The sequence below is a fragment of the Enhydra lutris genome, unplaced genomic scaffold (assembly GCF_002288905.1).
Source record: "Enhydra lutris kenyoni isolate GAN:26980312 unplaced genomic scaffold, ASM228890v2 scaffoldscaffold32, whole genome shotgun sequence".
Classification (NCBI taxonomy): Eukaryota; Metazoa; Chordata; class Mammalia; order Carnivora; family Mustelidae; genus Enhydra; species Enhydra lutris.
The window spans coordinates 13,680,191-13,699,144 of NW_019154116.1; the positions used below are offsets into that span (position 1 = coordinate 13,680,191).

Consider the following 18,954-nt stretch of genomic DNA (forward strand, 5'->3'; position numbering starts at 1 on the left):
GGTGAAGCCTCTGCCTTGGGCTCAGGTCCTGGGATCCAGCCCCATGTCAGGCTCCCTGTCAGCGAAGAGCCCGCTTCTCCCTCTCCCTGCTGCCCCCGCTGCTTGTGCACTCGCTTTCTGTCTCAAATAAATTAAAATATAAATAAGTAATTAATTGGTAACGTTTGCTCTGGAAAAAAAAAGGGGGGGGGCATAAACTAAGTTGCTTTCAAGGCTCTGGAACCAGAGTGAAAACGCTTCCTTCCCTTTCTGACACTCCTTATCCCTTCCTGTTTGTTTCCTTTCCTTAGACTCTGCCTTGAGAAGCACGCACTTTTGCTAAGCAAGCGTCTGTGTGTCCAGAAGCGAGCGATCCTTTGGAACAGAGGAAGTGTATTAAAAACAAAAATCAGGGCGCCTGGTGTATTAAAAACAAAAATCAGGGCGCCTGGGCGGTTTAGTCGGTTAAGCGTCTGCCTTGAGCTCAGGCATGATCTCAGGGTACTAGGATTGAGCCCCACACTGGGCTCTCACTCCACGGGAAACCTGCTTCTGTCTCTCCCTCTGTCCCTCCCCCCTGCTTATGTGCTCTTTCTCTATCAAATAAATTTTAAAAATCTTAAAAAAAACATAAAATCACAACTAGCAATAGAACCCAATCTAGAAAAATTTTCATAATACTGATAAGAACAAAACTAAGCTAACATGACTGCTTTTTAATCTACGAGGTTAATAAGCTCAGGGACATTTAGGATTTAGCCTTCTTGGGCTGCGTTAGGAGTCTCATGACACAGAGATAGAAAAGATGAAAAACACAGCACAGGAAAAGAGAGCTCACCACAGGGGAATCTTTGTTTTTGTGCAATTGTCCTAAGAACATTTGTGTAACTCAAGTAAGCAGGACCTCTTTACTATGTTTTTTTTAAAGATTTTATTTATTCACCTGACAGAGAGAGACAGTGAGAGAGGAAACACAAGCAGGGGGAGTGGGAGAGGGAGAAGCAGGCTTCCCACTGAGCAGGGAGCCCAATGTGGGACTCGATCCCAGGACACTGGGATCATGGCCTGAGCTGAAGGCAGACGCTTACTGACTGAGCCACCCAGGCATCCCTTTACTGTGGTTTCAATACTAGGTGTCCATAGAGCTAAGCACAGCCAGCTTCAGCAGATCAATTCCCTCGGTCTGAGCAAAGCCAGGCTCGCCGCGGGCACGTGGCTCCGTTACCTGTCTCTTTGAAGATCTTCTCATCGGGAGGCACCACCGAGCAGAGGCTGTTAAGGACCAACGTGCCCAATTTCAGAGCGTTCTTCTCAGAGCTCTTGTAGTAGTCCAAGGAATTGTGGGTGAGCACAAACCACCGTTTTTTGAGTTTCAGCGAAGACATCTTCGGACTGTTTTTTACTTCTTTGTGCAACCACCCTGAAAAGAAAGATGAAAATGTCAATTAAAAACTATCAAGAGAAACCCCCAATACCGGGTCCAAATCTGCAGGATGCTTCCAGATGGGTCCCATTTCTACTTATGGGCTGGAAAGGGTCATGACCATTACTTACATGATTTTTTTTTTTATCATTTTCTTTATAAAGTTTTTTTTTAAAGATTTTATTTATTTGACAGAAAGAGATCACAAGTAGGCAGAGAGACAGGCAGAGAGAGAAGAAGGGAAGCAGGCTCCCTGCTGAGCAGAGAGCCTGATGAAAGGGCTCGATCCCAGGCCCTGGGACCATGACCCGAGCCGAAGGCAGAGGCTTTAACCCACTGAGCCACCCAGGCACCCCATAAAGATTTTTATTTATTTATTCGACAGAGAGAGACAGCAAGAGTGGGAACACAAGCAGGGGGAGTGGGAGAGGGAGAAGCAGGCTTCCTGCCAAGCAGGGAGCCCAATGCGGGGCTCGATCCCAGGACCCTGGGATCATGGTCTGAACTGAAGGCAGATGCTTAACGACTGAACCACCCAGGCGCCCCTCTTACGTGATTTTTTTAAAGCAACTTCAGAGTCAAAATTCCTCAGAAAAGCTGCCCCCGTGGGAAACACGGCAGTACCTAGGCAAAGGGAGACAGTGCCCCCCGACCAAGCAGCGCAGCGGTAGCAGTCACCTCTCACAATGAACTCCTGGCCCTCCACTCTGGTGTCCCCCTTGGATCTCTGCAGCAGCGTGATCCAGTGGTGCATCTCCTCTGGGGTGTCCGCGTTACAGTGGAGCACCCGGTTGGCCGTGATGATCACAAACGAATTGGGTCTGAGCGACAGGGCAGGAAGGAAGCATAGACTGAGCCCCACCGGCAGCATCACCTGTTTGAACCAAGACCAAATGCCTTTTTCCCGGCGGACGGTCACAGGGATCGGAAACTGCAGCGCCGTTTGTACTTAGGCTAAGGCAACTCTTGCTCATTTCTGCAGGATTTATTTTATGCCTCATTAACCTTTAAACTTGGAGCCACACATTCTGAAGGTCCGGGGAAAGGGAAAGATTGCTTCATGCAAAACTTTCCAGATGACACTTGGTTCGGGGAAAACTAAATGAGGTGACGGTGGGGGAAAATTTTTTTTTTTTTGATGTTTCTCCAAAGTAAATTTCTTTCTGCCCCTGGATATTGCCTTGGATGATATTTCTGTGGGTCGGTAATGAAATGTCAGACACCAATAATAAAAGAAGATCAGTAAGTAGGTGTAAACAGAACATCTTACACACTCGATTATGCTGGCTACAAAAAGCCACCTGGGTCCATGTGTTCAAAGCAATTGAACAAAGCCTCATTTCTGTCAGGGATAACATAATAATGGAAATTTACTTTCTGCCTCATCTCTGTCTGGCAATGGCCCACATCTCTCCGAGGCCTTTGCTCTTACTAATTCCTGTACCTAACCACTTATGCTAGTGACTGAATAATTTCTTGAAAGTTTTCAAATGTTTACAGTAGCTCTTTAAAAATAAAAGATTTTTCTATAGTTGGGAAGGGAGAAAGGAGGGAACTTGATGGAGAGAAGGGCCTACGCAGCAATGGAAAGTTCTACGCACAGATCTTCACATGCCCAGCCTGCTGGAGCCTCCTTCAGAAGGAGACAGATGTAGACAAGGTGGGAACTTGACCATCAGAATAAAATCTGGGCTACTGACAGGAGAAACTTGGTAAGGTCCCCGAGCCAGGTGTAGGATGGTGTAGGGCGATCCTATAGACAATGTGTCTGTGGTTCAGAAGAGCCTCTGTCAAGGGGCAGATGGAGACTCCAGGGAATGCTGCCCAGTGGGCACCATTTTTGTCGTCAACTAGAATACATGTCTGTTCACTTTCTAAAGCTTTGCTCCTAGATGCAGAAGCCGATTTTGATTCCTACTCAGGATTCAAACAGCAGCAAAGAAAAATAGATAAATACAGACAAAGGTCAATGGTACAGACTCCCAGGGGCATCCACAAAGACGATTTGCCTTCAGAAAACCAAACCAAAACATGCTATCTTAAGGGCACAGATAAGGTAGAAATATCAAGGAAAAATCTTTGTGGTTTAATTTATTAATACTCTACATATAAATTGCAATCAAAATCCTACTTGAGTTCATTATTAAGATTAGAAAGGGGAAGACACCCTTCTCTGTGCTGGAATACTGTTTTGCTCAGCAGGCATTTTCTTCCTCTGGGAATCCTGGGTCAACCCCTGTATCTGAATGAAGAATATTCCTTGTGTGTGTGTGTTTGTGTGTGTGTGTGTTTAACTGAGTGTTTAAATTAGCTTCCATGGTCTCCTCCAGCATCCCAAAGATACCCAGACAGCAAAACTTCTGGATATAAAACTGGCCACGAAGAAGGCAGCCTGGGACTGAGCAGGTGTCAACACGCAGCCCTGAATCATTTCATGGCCCAGGAAAGAAGACAGTGGCCCAGAAGCAGAGAGGGCTGGGGGAGCCTGCAGATTACTAATTCCTTCTGCTGAGAGTCACATCCCAACTTACCGATCGGGGCTGTCAGAGGCGCACACGGAATCAATCAGCCCCACATCCAAAGTGCCCTGGAAAGGAGCAAAAATAGGGGGAAGAGAATCTATCAGTACAGCACACATGACCATGACATCCTTTAGGTTATGGCTCTCTAAAGAAGCAAATAGATACTTCTCCTTTCTGTGTTAACTGTAAAATAACAGTTATCTAAGAAAGGACCCCCTTCTGGTGGTGAGTACCGCCTCTAGATAGGGCAGAATCTACAGTTCTCTCATTTAAAAAAAAAATTATAAATTAATCTTTATCTGTTTTTAGAATACTTTGGAAAGTATTTCAAACTTCTCTCAACAGTACAAATTTTCTGACTTACACTAGGATCCATCCCTAAATTTAGACTCAGACCCCGCTAAGAGACTTTGATCTTATGTTGTTCTTAGGAGAAAAGAAAACTTGATTTCTAAAATACGACCGTATGGTTCTGTATGCGTCCAGAATAGAGTGAAGACCAGAAGAACATGAGTCAGAATTCCGAAGTCCTTTGGAGGGAGGTATGATGTGCTTCCAGGATTTCATGTAACTTGGGATTTTCTTTTTGGTCCTTTTAACGGTTTAAAGCAGGAGGACTGGAATCTATTATTACTTATGATCGTCTTCTACTAATTCTGTTTTTCTGCATGATTTTTTAGGATTTTCTTTTTGGTCCTTTTAATGGTTTAAAGTGGGAGGACTGGAATCTATTACTACTTATGATCATCTTCTACTAACTCTGTATTTCTGCATGATTTTTAAAACATTCCCTTAATTGTTACACTTTTACTTAAGGTTGTCTAGGAATTCCCGGGCCCCTGCCTCCCTGGGGCGTCTCCCTCCGCCCCATGGCACTCACGCACCACGGCATTTTGAGGGTTCGCCTGCTCGTCGTGCATCTCCCGGATCTCCTGGTCGGTGGACGCGTGGACCTGACTCAGCACACTGAACCACTGGCTGTGGGAAGGACAGAGAGGCTGTCAAGGAGGGGCTAGCTGCTGGATGGGCACCGCGGTGACCGATGCCCTTCTCTGCATTCTCTGCGAAAATGACATTTCCTCTAGCAATTTCGTTTTTAATCTGCCGACACTCCTCATGGGGTAAATGTGGGTTTCATGCTACCAACAGGCAAAGGTTGAAGAAAGAGGCAATGCCTTTAGCTACGGCTGCTGCAGTTTCAGATCAAGGGGAGACCCTCTCCTCCAGCCGCCCCAGACTTCCGGACACTGAATAATGATGATAATGAAATCCTCAGTTCCACCCCAAACACTTATACATCAAGGATCTTTATTAAAGGTATTATCTATAACCTAGGAAATATTCAAGTGCCTTTTCTTTCTTTAAAAACAGGGGTGCCTCCATGGCTCAATCGGTTAAGTGACTGGCTCTGGTTGGGGTCATGACCCCAGGATCCTGAGATGGAGTCTGACATCTGGCTCTCTGCTCAGTGGCGAGTCTCTTTCTCCCTCTCCAAAGCTCTGTGATCTCCCCCGTTTTCAATTTCTCGCAAATAAATAAATAAAATCTTAAAAAAAAAAAAATTCCAAGGTAAGAAGGCTGATGATGGCAGAGCATGACGGATCTCAGGATGCCCACTGAGGTCAGTCTTCCCTACTCACTTCCAGGATGGGGTTTCTCACCACCTGATAGGATTTCTACCTAAGTAAGAATAAAACCATAGGAGAACCGCAAACAGAAAACGATTGCTTGAAGTAGAAAGTGGAATGCTATTTTGACCGGAGAACTCTTCTATTCTCACCCAAAATGAGTTTTCTCATTTGCAGCCTCATTAGAATCAGACAACAAAGGAAAACAGATCAACCCCAGAAAAGTCAAGCTGAACAAAAGTCATGATGGAACTAGAAACACAATACAGGCTTGAGCAAAATGACCACAAATAGCCACATATCCATGTGTCTGTCCGTCCATCCATCCATCCAATCCAACATTGATCAAGCAACTATAAAACGTAGGAGGTGCCAAATGTGAGATGCTAGGGACAGCCCTCTCCTGCAAGTGTATATAGATACGCTCCTACTAAGTATGGCACAGGATAAAGTACTTGGTGTCTATGACGGGATACTTAAGCCAAAAATGTATATCTATATAGAAGCGCAATTCATGTATCTATAGCAAAGCACTAAACTCTGTCTCCAGTGATTCCTAAAGGAGAAAAATGTGACCAAGAGCTTGAAAATACGCAGTGTATACAGAGTCCCAGGGAAACAGGGGAAACATCTCAATATAAATTTGCTTCATCAATTCTGATTAACTCAAAGTCAAGACTTAAGTCACTGCTTTATGAAGCTCAAAAATGTTTCCCAAATCCAATATTGAAAAACACACAGTTAAGACGTAGGCCACATGGTATCACACACACACACACGCACACAAATAAAATTTGCTGGGCTTTCATTCTGTTCAGGTGATACCCTTAAATTGACAAATTTCTCCTCCTGAGTCAGATTTAACTCGATCTGAAAAGGAATTTTTAAAAACATGTTTTACTGGCCAAGGAAAGAAGTTCTCAGTTAAACTACTGCAAATGTTGGGGCCCCTGGACGGCTCAGTCAGTTAAGCATCCAATACTTGATATCAGCTCAGGTCTTAATCTCAGGGTCAGGAGTCCAAACCCCGCACTGGCCTAGCATGGAGCCTACTTGGAAAAAAAAAAAAAAAAAAAAAAAAAGTCCCCAATGTTAAATTTAGCAAGTTCATTATGGCCTAAAACAGAGAGGATGGCTCTGGAACGCTCGGCCTGTAATTCAGCTGGAAAGCCGTGGGCATTCCACAGACCACAAACACCCACGGGCGGTCTCTAGGAGTCCCAGATGGAATGAAGGGGCTGTAATTCCAGGTTTGCTTGTTTTTCCAGTCTGCGTCATAATTTATGGATCCAAGCATGGTTTTAGTTTGTTCCCATGGGAAGAATTATTTTCTTTGACCTTAAAGCTGCTCCCATGGTGTTCTATGGACTCAGACATCCAAAGGGCAGAGGGGTAGCTGTGAAAGGCACGGAGAATTCATTACAGGATCTGAATATTTCAGAGGTCAGAAATAAAGGATTTAGGCCAAAGATGTTCTCCGGCCTTGCTCAGAGGAGAGGACAGATACCTCCAACACAGCCCTGTGGCTCCTAAAGCAGCAGGAGAAACAGACGCTTTGTTCTGTCTCATCCAGTGTGTGGCTGTGTGATCCATCACACCAGGGGGCAGACAGCAGCTCTCCTGTTCTTCCACATCTCCCACAAGGATGGGGCCCTGGGGTCCAGGAATGTGAGACCACTCGATCCAGCCAATGGACACTGACCCCACTGTCCTTTGAGCTCAGTCAAAAAATTAAGCTCCTTAAGAAATGTAAGGATCGTAATGCCTCCGTTCAGCGAAACTGAGCTTTTGTGACTTTACCAATGATACTCCCCTTTGTCACATCTGAGTCTCCTACTCTGTAAAATGTGGGTCACAGTAATAATGGTAACAACGCTATTAACCTTGTAGGGCAGCCGTGAGAATTAAATGGGCTACTCTACATGAAGCAAGCACAAGCTATGCTCAGAAGCTTCCAGAGGGTGGGCTTTTGGCTCTGTGCGGTTGCATGATTTACATACACTGCTGGGGACAACAAAAGCCAAGATAACAAGAAGCCTGTCTAGTGGCATTCAAAGCTGGAAATCCTGGCCCTTGTGTGCTTCTTGGACACCTGAGCCCAGTGACAGGTTCCCCAGGGGACGAGTACGTCCATCTCATGACTCGGTTCTTCACGTGTCCTAACAGAAAAGCCCAACTAGACAATCAGGTACAGTCTCTTCAGAGCCGGTCGGGAGGCAGCCAGGCCTCGGTGGGAGCGAGGATGTCATCTGCGGGCAGCCAACGGCCGTGCCTCACCTGGCATCTTCTGGGGACTCGGCGATCAGGTGGAAGGTCCTATCGGCCATGATGATGTCGATCCCGTTCTCTTTGCTGGTGTTATCGATGATCTCTCTGCAAAGCAGCAACAGCAGCAAATACTATTAGGACCACAGAATCCTTAAGAGTAAGCAGGAAAAGCCACTTCACCGAACTGATGACAGAGTTGGAAACTGTAACCAAAAGATCAAACACCCACTTTGGCCTTGCTTTTTTTTAAATGATGAAGATCCCTGTGGCCTCAAGCTGGGGGTCGGCGGCGGAGGGAGGCTGGCTGGGCTCCTCTCTGCTTTCAGAGAGAGGAAGGCTCAGGCTGGGATAGGTGTTTCCAGACTACTCGAGGGAGAAGTCTCTCTCCTCACTCCGCCCACCCAATGCCCGCCCCCGCTGGGGCCCTAGAAGGCTTGGGTGGGGCAGCCGCCTCCCACCCGGCCCCTACTCTCCGCTCCTCATTGCGCTACAATGGCAGAACCCCTACAAGATGACGAGCGTGGCTTGAGCTCTTCCCGGTTCCTCACGGCTTCCCTCTACAGCTTAAGGCCTCGGCCTGTGACATGCTCTACCTCGTACGGACACATGATTCCCACTGGGGTGAAGAGCAGGGTTTGGGTGTTTCTGGATCTCAATGCCACCTTGCTCTCATCTCAACATGCCCTAAACAACTCTAGACGTGTAAAATCGGAGGCCCAGATTAACAAGATGAGGGTAAAACACAAGCAGATGTTGGCATGGAACCAGAGAGGGTCAAATGGTTGATGAAGAAGGGTCTTGGGGAAAAGCCAGCTTGCTTTGCCAACTAAAGTAGGGTAACTCTTCACACTTCAATATGCCTTTTATATCTACACAACTAAACAGTCTAACTAGTTAGAAAAATAAATATCTTAGAGCTAGAATCACTGAGATGAGATAAAATGTTTTTAAAACTCAAGATGGTGAGAATTCCTAGAGTAGTCCAGGACACCCTTTCTGAACAGGAAGCAAGAGGTGACAGATGGGCAGAAATCGGCCAAGCTTCGGGTCATGGTGTTCCCTGAGCAGGACTCCAGGGAAACTGTCTAGACCATGTTACCCTGGACCAGCCACTCTGCCTCTCTGGAACTTGGCGACCTTGTGTGTAAAATGAGAGGTGAGATGGTGATCTAGCTGGAAGCGGGGTGGTGGGTGGGGGCTGTTTCCTCCGGGGTGGGGCCCAGGAACTTGCACTTGTAAAAGGCTTCCCTGGAGAGAGAGTGATGATATTGTCAGGGTCACGATGCACAGAATCTTGAACTCTGTAGGATAAACGCGGCGGCATCTTCAACGACAGCGAGTGCGTGAAGAAAATGATGGGGTTGTGTATTGTATAAATTACGAGAGATTCGGGAGATCTGTTGCTGGATGAGAAATTATAAGCCTTAACAAGAGCACTATCACCTCCATTGACAAGACAACTGGGGAAATTTGAGCAATGACTGGAGTTTGGATGATTGAGAAGTTCATGTTATTTTTGTAAATGCTGTCACCATAATGTGATTATATATTAAGAGTCTTAAGCGCTAAGTGTAAACTAAAATATTTAGAGATAAAATTCTGTCAGGACCTTGCTTTACAGAATACGGCCTGTAGGGGGAGCAGTGTGAGTGGGATTAGAGTTGAAACACCCGCCATGGTGGGGGGGTCGAGTTGAAAGCGCGGAACAAGTACATGAATTTCACTGTATTCTTCCGCCTACTTCTGCATAGGACTGAAATTTTCTGTAACAAAACATTTCAAAATAGAGTGGATACTTTTAATTAATGTCAGTAAGAAATCTTAATGTGGTGAAAACCTTACAACTCCTTGCCCTCCCTCAGCAGAACAAGACAGAAATGGCCAAGTCAGAGCTAAGGTCTCCTTAAAACTGTAATTTTCACAAAGCACCTGGAGGATAGGGCTTTATATTAAGCAGCATAGAGCAAGGTGCACGAGGATTATATATTAATTTCCATCAGTGAAATTCCCTCTCCGCCTTCCTCCTACGAGTTCCTGGCAGTTGTGGGCAAGCCTTCTACGGGGCGAGAGGCTGAAGCTGTGTCACGCTGTGCAGATTTCTTGTAGGATTTAGTCTCACTGCCCCACACACTCACACCCGTGCGGGATGGAGCATGGGCTCCTGACAAACCCAAGCGGCAGCCCGGAGGAGCCCAATACTCTGCTGTCTGCATTTCATTATTTGCCCTTAAAAATTAAATGCCTAGAATACCCTCCTTGTTTAACCTCCCACACTTTCTAATAAATCATGTTCTACAGTTGCCGACGCTGATTAGAAAACAACACTCCATTTTCAGGTCTTGTGACTTCAGGAGTTCTTCTGTCTCAAAGCTTATTTTACCCATTTTCTAAATACGGTGATTGCTTGGTTTTGAGTGGAGTCATGGCCACAGGTTATCCCCAAACCTTTAATGCGTAGTAGCAAGTTACCCAGCTGCCGCTAAGTCCAACAATTTCCTGCAAACCTTAACGTTTAACTCAAATAAAGGTCCTAAATAGTCCAGTGCTTTGGTTCCATAAAAGGGGGGCAAAAAAGGGGGTGTGTTGGATTCAAAGCCCGGTTCTGTTCCTCTCACTGCTGGGAACAACGATGGCTGGAATATCCCACGTGGGTAAAAAATAAAGGATTCCTTTCAAAAAACATCTCTAAGGTGTAGGGTATTCAAAAAGTTAAAAAACAAAATGAAGGTAGTCAAAAGTTATAACCTTCCAGTTACAAAATAAGTCCCGGAGCCACCGTGTACTGCATGAGAGAATTAGTTAAGAATATAGTATCGCCGATTTGGAAGGTGCTGAGAGTAGATCTTTAAAGCTCTCATCACCAGAAAACACATGTGTTAACCGTCTGTGGGGCCGGATGTTAACTAGACTCCCCGCGGTGATCATTCTGCGACGCACCCAAAGGCAGAGTCACTCCTCCGTCCATCTGAAACTCACATGCTGTATGTCAGTAACACCTCAAAAGCTAAAGCGAAAAACCCAACACCTCCAGATGGGCAGTCTGGTTCCACCTTAGCCATCCGCTGTGGTGTGCTGACCAATAAGAGGAGAAAAAGGTTCTTAACCCACTGTTGAAGATTCGCAGGGTCCCTGCATACAACCAATCGCACCCCCACCAGGACCAGCGGGCTCCTTACCGAGAGCCAAGGGTCTGAACGCGACCTCGAGAAGCAAATGATTCAAAGTCCTTTCCCAGGTCCCCTAACAATTCGATCCGCTCAAGTGAATGATTGGGACACATTCAACACCTACTACAAGCCACTGCTTCGAAGACCGCAGGCCAGGTGGCTTTGGAGGCGTTGAGATCAATGACCGAGCAGCCCCCAGAGCACCACCCAATGGGCCACCTCCAGGGTCCGTCAACGTACTTGGCCGTCCGGACTTCCAAGGTGCCTTTGAGCTTGTCCTCGCTGTCGTTTTCAAAATACATGAGCTTGGACTGGCGGAGGACGAACCAGCGCTTCTTCCAGTTCCTCCGGGACAGCGTGGAGGAGCCGCCGCCTTTTTTGTGCAGCCAGCCTTGCTTGAGGGCCTCCTGCTTGGAGCGGAACCACAGGAAGGTCTCATCCTTGAGGACGCACCAGCGGCGCTTCCAGGAGTTCATTAAGCCACCTGTGCCCCGAGATCGGGGAGGGAGGGGTTTGAGAACAGTCAGTCACGCTGCGGGACCCTATCGCTCGAGGGTCTTAAAAGTTCAGCCTGTCCTCTTTACTTTGTCCCACCCCACCCCCGCCCCCAGACACCCCTTGACAAAGCATGGCACCTGTTGGCTTGTGTTCAGGGGGTGGCGGGGAGATGCCACCCAGGCTTGGTTTGATTACACAGCAATGCTGTCCCTTCCTGATCTCCAAAGCAGCTCCTACTCAACTGAGAAATCCTGGGGAAGCTCTGACAGAAACACAAATCATGAGCCAACACTGTAGCCCTGGGATGAGTCGGGAGCCACGGGGAGTGAACCATTTCGGAGGGAATGGATCCTGCTTATCTCCAAATGCCCCAGAGAGGAGAAATTAGTTTAAAATGGTGTCAAAGTTTATACACATTCCTTCTTCCTTATTTGGTTAACGGGTGGTGTGGGGGTGGAGGAGGTTACAAGACCTAAAACTTCCACAGGAAGATAAAATAGAGCTTTTTTGGGTAAATACATTTTTTCAAAGGAAAGTTTCATCTGACAATTGTTTATATGTCAAAAGCGTAATATTTAGAACATGAAACAACTGAATTGTGACTGGGCCTTAAAAATGAGAATTAGCTGTAATTTATTTAGTAGAAAACTTTTCTAGAAAGAGAAGGAAAGGGGCGCCTGGGTGGCTCAGTGGGTTAAGCCGCTGCCTTCGGCTCAGGTCATGATCTCGGGGTCCTGGGATCGAGTCCCGCGTCGGGCTTTCTGCTCAGCGGGGAGCCTGCTTCCCTCTCTCTCTCTCTCTCTCTCTCTCTCTCTGCCTGCCTCTCCGTCTACTTGTGATCTCTCTCTGTCAAATAAATAAATAAAATCTTTAAAAAAAAAAAAAAAAAAAAGAGAAGGAAAACAAGGATATACATATATCTTTTTCAAGATAAAAAATATTTCTAAGGGGGCACCTGGCTGGCTCAGTTAGTACAGCATGTGACTCCTGATCTCGGGTTTGGGTGTACAGATTCCATGTTGGGTGTACAGATTATTTCAAAATAAAATCTTTAAAAATTCTTCTAACATTTTTCTGGCAGATAACTTTATCTTAGGATTCTAGATTTCCCAAGGACGGTCACAGATGACATTGTAACCACCATCAATCAAAAAAATCTCTTAACGAATCCACTAAAGCACACGGAATCTACTTCAGTAACTTATTATAAAAAGATGAGTTACTTTTTTTGATCAGCCAGTCCTAAAAATAAGGCACAGGTGAACATGGATCCTGAAAGAATAAAGGAAATGCTCTCTTTTCCAGATTAGAGATTAACTTGAAAACAGACCTTCTCAGATTAATTTCTTCAACGATTGCTTCAGTGACTATAGAGCTAAACCTCACACTGAAACAAATGAGGCAACGACAACACTATTTGGGGTCTGGCGTGCAAAGGCACTTGCTTTCATTGGACATACTGATGCCCTTTCTTTCTCTGGTAGGGAGAGAGAGCAGGGTGAGAGGGTGAGGGAGAAAACAGATTCCCCACTGAGCAGGAAGCCGGATGGGGGCTTGATCCTAGGACCTGGGATCATGATCTGAGCCGAAGGCAGACATCTAACTGACTGAGCCACCCAGACGCTGTCCCCATCCCAACCCCCACCCCCCATGCCCCTTCTTAAACCTAAATAAAGCACTGTTTGCTCTCTTGGCTGAGAAGTCCGGGACCACGCCACACTCCAGGGAGGTTTCCTAACAAACTACAAACTTGCCAAGGGCTACCCATATTAATCTGGGTTTCTCAAAACAAGCCCAGAGGAAACTGCAGTACAAAGTCATTCTATGATCTTACTGTCTCAGGTAATAAAGGTTAATGCCATTGTATGAGGCTTCTGGTGGTGGGCATCGAGCGCTGTGTGCAAGTACTAACTCATGATGTTGTACACTTGAAACTAAGATAACACTGCATGTTAGTTCTATGTTGATTAAAAACACGGTTTTAAATGATCAAGGCTATTCACGGTTGTTTTGAAGATACAGATTATACCCGTCATCACCATAGTCATCACCTGGAGATTTTTCACTCTGTTGCTCTTAGGTTAAGAATGGGACTCACCCCCACTATCCGTCTCCAGTTCTGGGTGCTCCCTTCATACATCATCATTTAGAGAATTTGATCAAAGCTATTAATTTCCTAACTGCAAACCCTTTAAGGAGACTATTAGGCTGCTGAAAATGCATTTATGCTCATAAAATATAATCTGGTGGTTATATTTTATCATTGGTTTCTCTGACATGTTTGGTCACAACTTTATAAATACTTTATTAAAGAGTAAACGATGATGTGTCAAAGATTAGAAGGTGACGCATTCATACAACCACTTGTTTCATTCAGCGGAGTTTGCCAAAAACTCACTTGTTTACCTCCTTGGGCTCTGCATGATTCAATCTTAAGATTTTAATGCTTTGAATATATATTTTTTTCTAATCTTATTTGTTTTAATCAGGCAATTATGTAACAAATCAATGCCGTTATCAGAGTGACTTATAGGGACTTCTAAAGCTAACTTACGGAACTAGAATTAAGTTGGGGTGGGGGAAATACTACTAATAAAAAGCTTAGGGGTGCCTGGGTGGCTCAGTGGGTTAAAGCCTCTGCCTTTAGCTCAGGTCATGATCCCAGGGTCCTGGGATCGAGCCCCACATCGGGCTCTCTACTCCGCAGGGAGCCTGCTTCCTCCTCTCTCTCTCTCTCTCTGCCTGCCTCTCTGCCTACTTGTGATCTCTGTCTGTCAAATAAATAAATAAAATCTTAAAAAAAAAAAAAAGCTTATATTTATTCTGAGACATGCATGACAAAAATTTAAAATGCTCTGATTGGACGGTTCTTAGGTTAAGTTCTGATTTGTGACTAAATTTTTGCTCTTATTGAGTAGTCTAGTGAACCCTCGATTACTCAGTTTGAATTTTTCAATCTTTTTCATTCCAGCACTCCTATAAGAATTTCCACCAACCAATGACTTCAGGTAACAGGAAGATCTCCCCTGAAACCTGGCGGGGTTTCCCTGAGCACTTTGGGGATCTGGGGTTGAGAACAGCAGACCTTTGACAAACCAGTGACCGGCTACTTATAGCTAGCCTGATGTTGAATATAGGGGGTAAGTGCTGGGGCAGCAGCCAAAAAAGAGAAAAAGAAAGAAGGAAGGAAAGAAAGAAAGAAAGAAAGGAAGAAAGAAAGAGAGAGAGAGAGAGAGAGAGAGAGAGAAAGAAAGAAAGAAAGAAAGAAAGAAAGAAAGAAATCAAATACAAATGAAAAGAAAAATGTAAGCAAAGAAGAACAGGAAAACAATCAGGGAGGACAAGGGCTATGAGAAAAGATAAATATGGCAGCAGGAGAGAGAAGCAAAGGCAAAGAACAGAAGACACAGGGAAAGGGAACACAGAATGAAAACTTTTTCATGGAGGGAAACAGAAGAAAAGGCAAAGCCAATGAGGAGAGATGGCAGCGGAAAAGAAAGCGAGGAAGAGTCAGGAAGACAAACGAGCTGACAGAGCAATGGGAAGGGAAAGGAAAGAAGTGGCAGAGTGGAGGGCATCATCAGCAGGACGATGGTTCTGGTTATCCCTGCCCGTCCCCCAGATCTGGACCCTCTCCCTCATGTAGCCTGGAGCTGTGCGAGAAACCAGGCAGACCTTTCTTTCAGAGATCCATGGGAAACTCCTACCAAAACCTGGTGACGACAGTGGTTTTTCATGGTCCTTGTCACCAATTTAGAAGTCAGAGTTGAGGGGCGCCTGGGAGGCCCAGTCGGTTAAAGTGTCCAAGTCTTGATTTGGCCTCAGGTCATGATCTCGGGGTCATGATACTGAGCCCCGCATCGGGCTCTGCGCTGAGTGTGGAGCCTGCTTAAGAATCTCTCGCTCTGCTCCTCCCACCCCCACCCAGCCAAATAAAAAACCTTAAAAAAAAACAGAAGTCAGAATTGAGGACACAAATGAGACAGGACCACAAGGTCTTAATTAAGTTCCTTTCTAAAAGGAGCATACTTTGAAGCCCTTAAATATTAAGGGCCAATAAAAGACAAATTTTTTTTTAAAGATTTTATTTATTTATTTGACAGAGAGAGATCACAAGTAGGCAGAGAGGCAGGCAGAGAGAGAGAGGGAGAAGCAGGCTCCCCGCTGAGCAGAGAGCCCGATGCGGGGCTCGATCCTAGGACCCTGGGATCATGACCTGAGCCGAAGGCAGAGGCTTTAACCTACTGAGCCACCCAGGCGCCCCAAGACAGTCAAAGTTTAACAGCTGTCGAAATACACAACCGAAATCCTCGTCAGGAAGTGCGAGGTAGACAGCAGGTGTCAAGCAGCCAGGGCAAGGTGCACCCCTGTCTCAGATCTTTACTTTTCTCCCATGTAGAGGAAACCTTTCTAGGTTCTCTAACGCTCCTGTGGGAGGGAACGGGGCAGCTGACCATCATTACAGGCTACACCGACTGTAGCAGAAGCATGTGTGTGAGAGAGAGAAAGGAAAGGAAAAGTGTGCTTGGGGGAGGGGAGGAGGAAGTGTAGGAAGAAGGAAAAGAGCACAGAAATGAGATGGGGTGGCCAGAGAGGAGACAGGGCCTGAAGACGGTGACAGTGGCTATGTCCTCTGTCCTAATGCTGTGAGAGTCTGAGCAGCATTCTTCCTCGTATGATCTTCTCACCCATGGCATCCCTCATTCACCTCAGAGGAACTAACACCAGGTGAGCCATGGGGAGGGTCCTTCCTGGTCTCCCTCAATCAGCCTCGGTGAACACCAAACCTCAGTGGTCCATCACTCTACCTCCCCCCGCCAGAAGCCCTGGGGACACAGGTCCTACCTTTCATGTAGAGAAAACTGTGGAAGTAAGGCAGGGTGACACAGCTATACACGGAGTCCCTCCGGTAAGAAAGTTCATCGTCTGTATCAAACCTAGAATCAAAGTCCTCTTCGCTGTCTTCAAACTGGACAAGAAGGAGAGAGCCAACCGTGAGCCAAACAGAAAAGCAAAAAAATGCCCAGCATCTGTCAACATTGAAAAAAATAAATCTGACAGAAGCAACATGAGAATTCACACCATTCATAACACAAGGTGGTCAAGAATTACAAAATACTGACCTGTAAGGTCAAATGATCCATTGAATGGATACCCCGTGAGACACACTTATTTATCCAAAGGCTGTGCTAAAAACACGGCTGTTCAAGGGTAGAATTTTAATCAAACCATACAAGAGTTAATTCCCTTTAAATCACTATGATAAAAAATACGTTCAAGTCTCAGGAAATCAAGGGGATATTTAATGCACAGCCAATGGGAAAAATAAAAGTCAACTATAAATAAACCCATGGGCTGGAAAGCGCCTCTGGTAAGGCATCAGGGAGGGCAGACACAGGTAGAACAGGCTGGGGAGCAGACCGTGAGGCCTCCGGAACGCTGGTTCTCCTTCTCCGGTGTGCCCTTGGCCCTTCTAGTTCTAATTTAGGGCGGGCCTTAATTCCCCACCTGCTGGGAAGCTATGACAGACAGGGCTTGAGTTTCCATTTACAGTGCCCGTTTTCTTGGGCGATTCTGGGCTCTGTGTGCACATCAAGGCTCCATTTACTAACGTGACTGCTTTTGGCCAGAAAAGGGGTTTAGGATCCTCTTCAAGACCCGACTCTGAAATCTCGGCTGCCCCGGGGCACGGATCACAGACAAGGTCCATCCCCCCTGCCCCCCTCACACCCCCAGCTCCCCCCGCGCGGGGTACACTCACGGAGGACTGCGCCCCTTCGGAGCTGAAGCGGTACGCCCCAGAGCTGTTGTAGGTCCCCACGGAGCAGCGGTAGTCCGGGGACCACTGGCTGCCGTACGAGTTGGAGAAGGTCACGCTGCTGCCCGAGGTGATGGCGCCGTCCTCATAGTCGTCCTGGTCGTAGTCGTAGTCGCCGTCCGGGGAGGGGAGGCCGCCGCCGCTCTGGGGCACGCAGTAGGCGGGCTCCCCAGGGGACGAGCCGCGCTCGGACGGGGCCAGGAGCACCGTGCTGTCCGCGCTGGGGCTCGTGGGCACCACCGTGTCGTTCATGTAGGGGTCCTCCTCCGACGACTCGTCGCTCGTGCGGATGCCGCTCGTTCGCTGGTCCGAGTGGCCGTGCTCGCTGGGGTTGGGCGAGTCCTTGAAGGCGTCGTCGTCGGCCTCGAAGCCCTCGTCCACCTCCTCCTCCGGGTAGGGCTGGCTGAAGTTGAAGCTGGGCTTCTCGGCTCCCGCGCCCTCCGCCGGCTCCCCGAGCTCGGCCGACACCTCGCTGCCCACCGACAGCGAGCGCTCGATGTTGCGGACGCACTCGTCGATCTCGTCGAAGTTGAGGGACTCCAGGAACTCCTGCGCCGCCCGGCACGCCTCGTCCTCCAGCCTCCTGAGCTCCTCGTCCCGCAGCCGCTGCAGCTTCTGCAGCGACGCCTCGGTCAGGGACAGCTCCTGCCGCTCCTTCATGCGCTGCAGGTCCTCGATCTCCTTCTCCAGACGGAGGATCTCCTCCACCTGCTTGTTTTCCTTCTGCTTCTCCAGGTCCTGGCGCAGTTCCGCTTCCCGCTGACTCTTCTGCAAGGCTTCTAGCTCTTGCTGCTTCCTGGCGGCTTCCTCCTGGGCAGGAGAGGAAGGGAGGGGTCAGCAAGGGTCGCCAGCACCAGGTCGAGCATCGCGGCTTCTTCGCAATGAAGAACCGCGCGGAGATGGGCTCTCTATGGGCTGAACTGTGTGCCCCGTCCTCCGAACGGATATTGAAGCCCCGGTGTCCCGGAACACAGAATGTGTTATTTAGAGACAGGGCTCTTAAAGAAGGGATTACGTTAGAGTAAGACCACGAGGTGGGCTGTAACCCCATCTGCCCGGAGTCCTGGCAGATGGAGGAGATCGGGACACACACAGACACACCAGGGAGGCATGCACACAAAGGCAAGACCACGGGAGGACACAGTGAGAAGGTGGCCACGTCCAAGCTAAGGAGAGAGGCCTGGAAAGAAAGTAAGTCAGCTGACACCTTCACCCTGGGGGGAAGGGGGGGGTGTCTAGCCTCCAGAATCATGAAACAACACTTTTTTGTTTAATTCCCACAGGCTGAGTGGTACTATGTTAGGGCAGGCGAACTAACACAGCGGTCACGCGGCTTTACAGAGATGCTGCTGTCCGGGTTCACATTTAAACCTTACACATTCACAAAGTTTTACTCAGTGTAACGAGCTGCATCAGCAACATTGCCTTTAAAATCTTTCTTCTTGAGGCGCCTGGGTGGCTCAGTGGGTTAAAGCCTCTGCTTTCGGCTCAGGTCATGATCCCAGGGTCATGGGATTGAGCCCCGCATCGGGCTCCTTGCTCATCAGGGAGCCTGCTTCTCCCTCTGCCTCTGCCTGCCATTCTGTCTGCCTGTGCTTGCTCTCTCTCCCTCTCTCTCTCTCTGACAAATAAATAAATAAAATCTTAAAAA

At 47.4% G+C, this 18,954-nt stretch overlaps 1 protein-coding gene across 1 annotated transcript in view; it reads right to left on the reverse strand.

Moving 5' to 3' along the window:
* Window positions 1–18,954, reverse strand: part of LOC111153425 (myosin X) — a 224,047-nt gene that overhangs the window by 12,548 nt on the left and 192,545 nt on the right. Inside the window, exons 27-34 of the mRNA XM_022512435.1 lie at window positions 17,247–18,113; window positions 16,331–16,454; window positions 11,228–11,471; window positions 7,830–7,925; window positions 4,809–4,902; window positions 3,934–3,989; window positions 2,081–2,223; window positions 1,205–1,399 (exon numbers count right to left, since the gene is read on the reverse strand). Of these exons, the coding sequence (XP_022368143.1) occupies window positions 1,205–1,399; window positions 2,081–2,223; window positions 3,934–3,989; window positions 4,809–4,902; window positions 7,830–7,925; window positions 11,228–11,471; window positions 16,331–16,454; window positions 17,247–18,113 (1,819 nt within the window). The remainder of the gene's footprint in view (window positions 1–1,204; window positions 1,400–2,080; window positions 2,224–3,933; window positions 3,990–4,808; window positions 4,903–7,829; window positions 7,926–11,227; window positions 11,472–16,330; window positions 16,455–17,246; window positions 18,114–18,954) is intronic.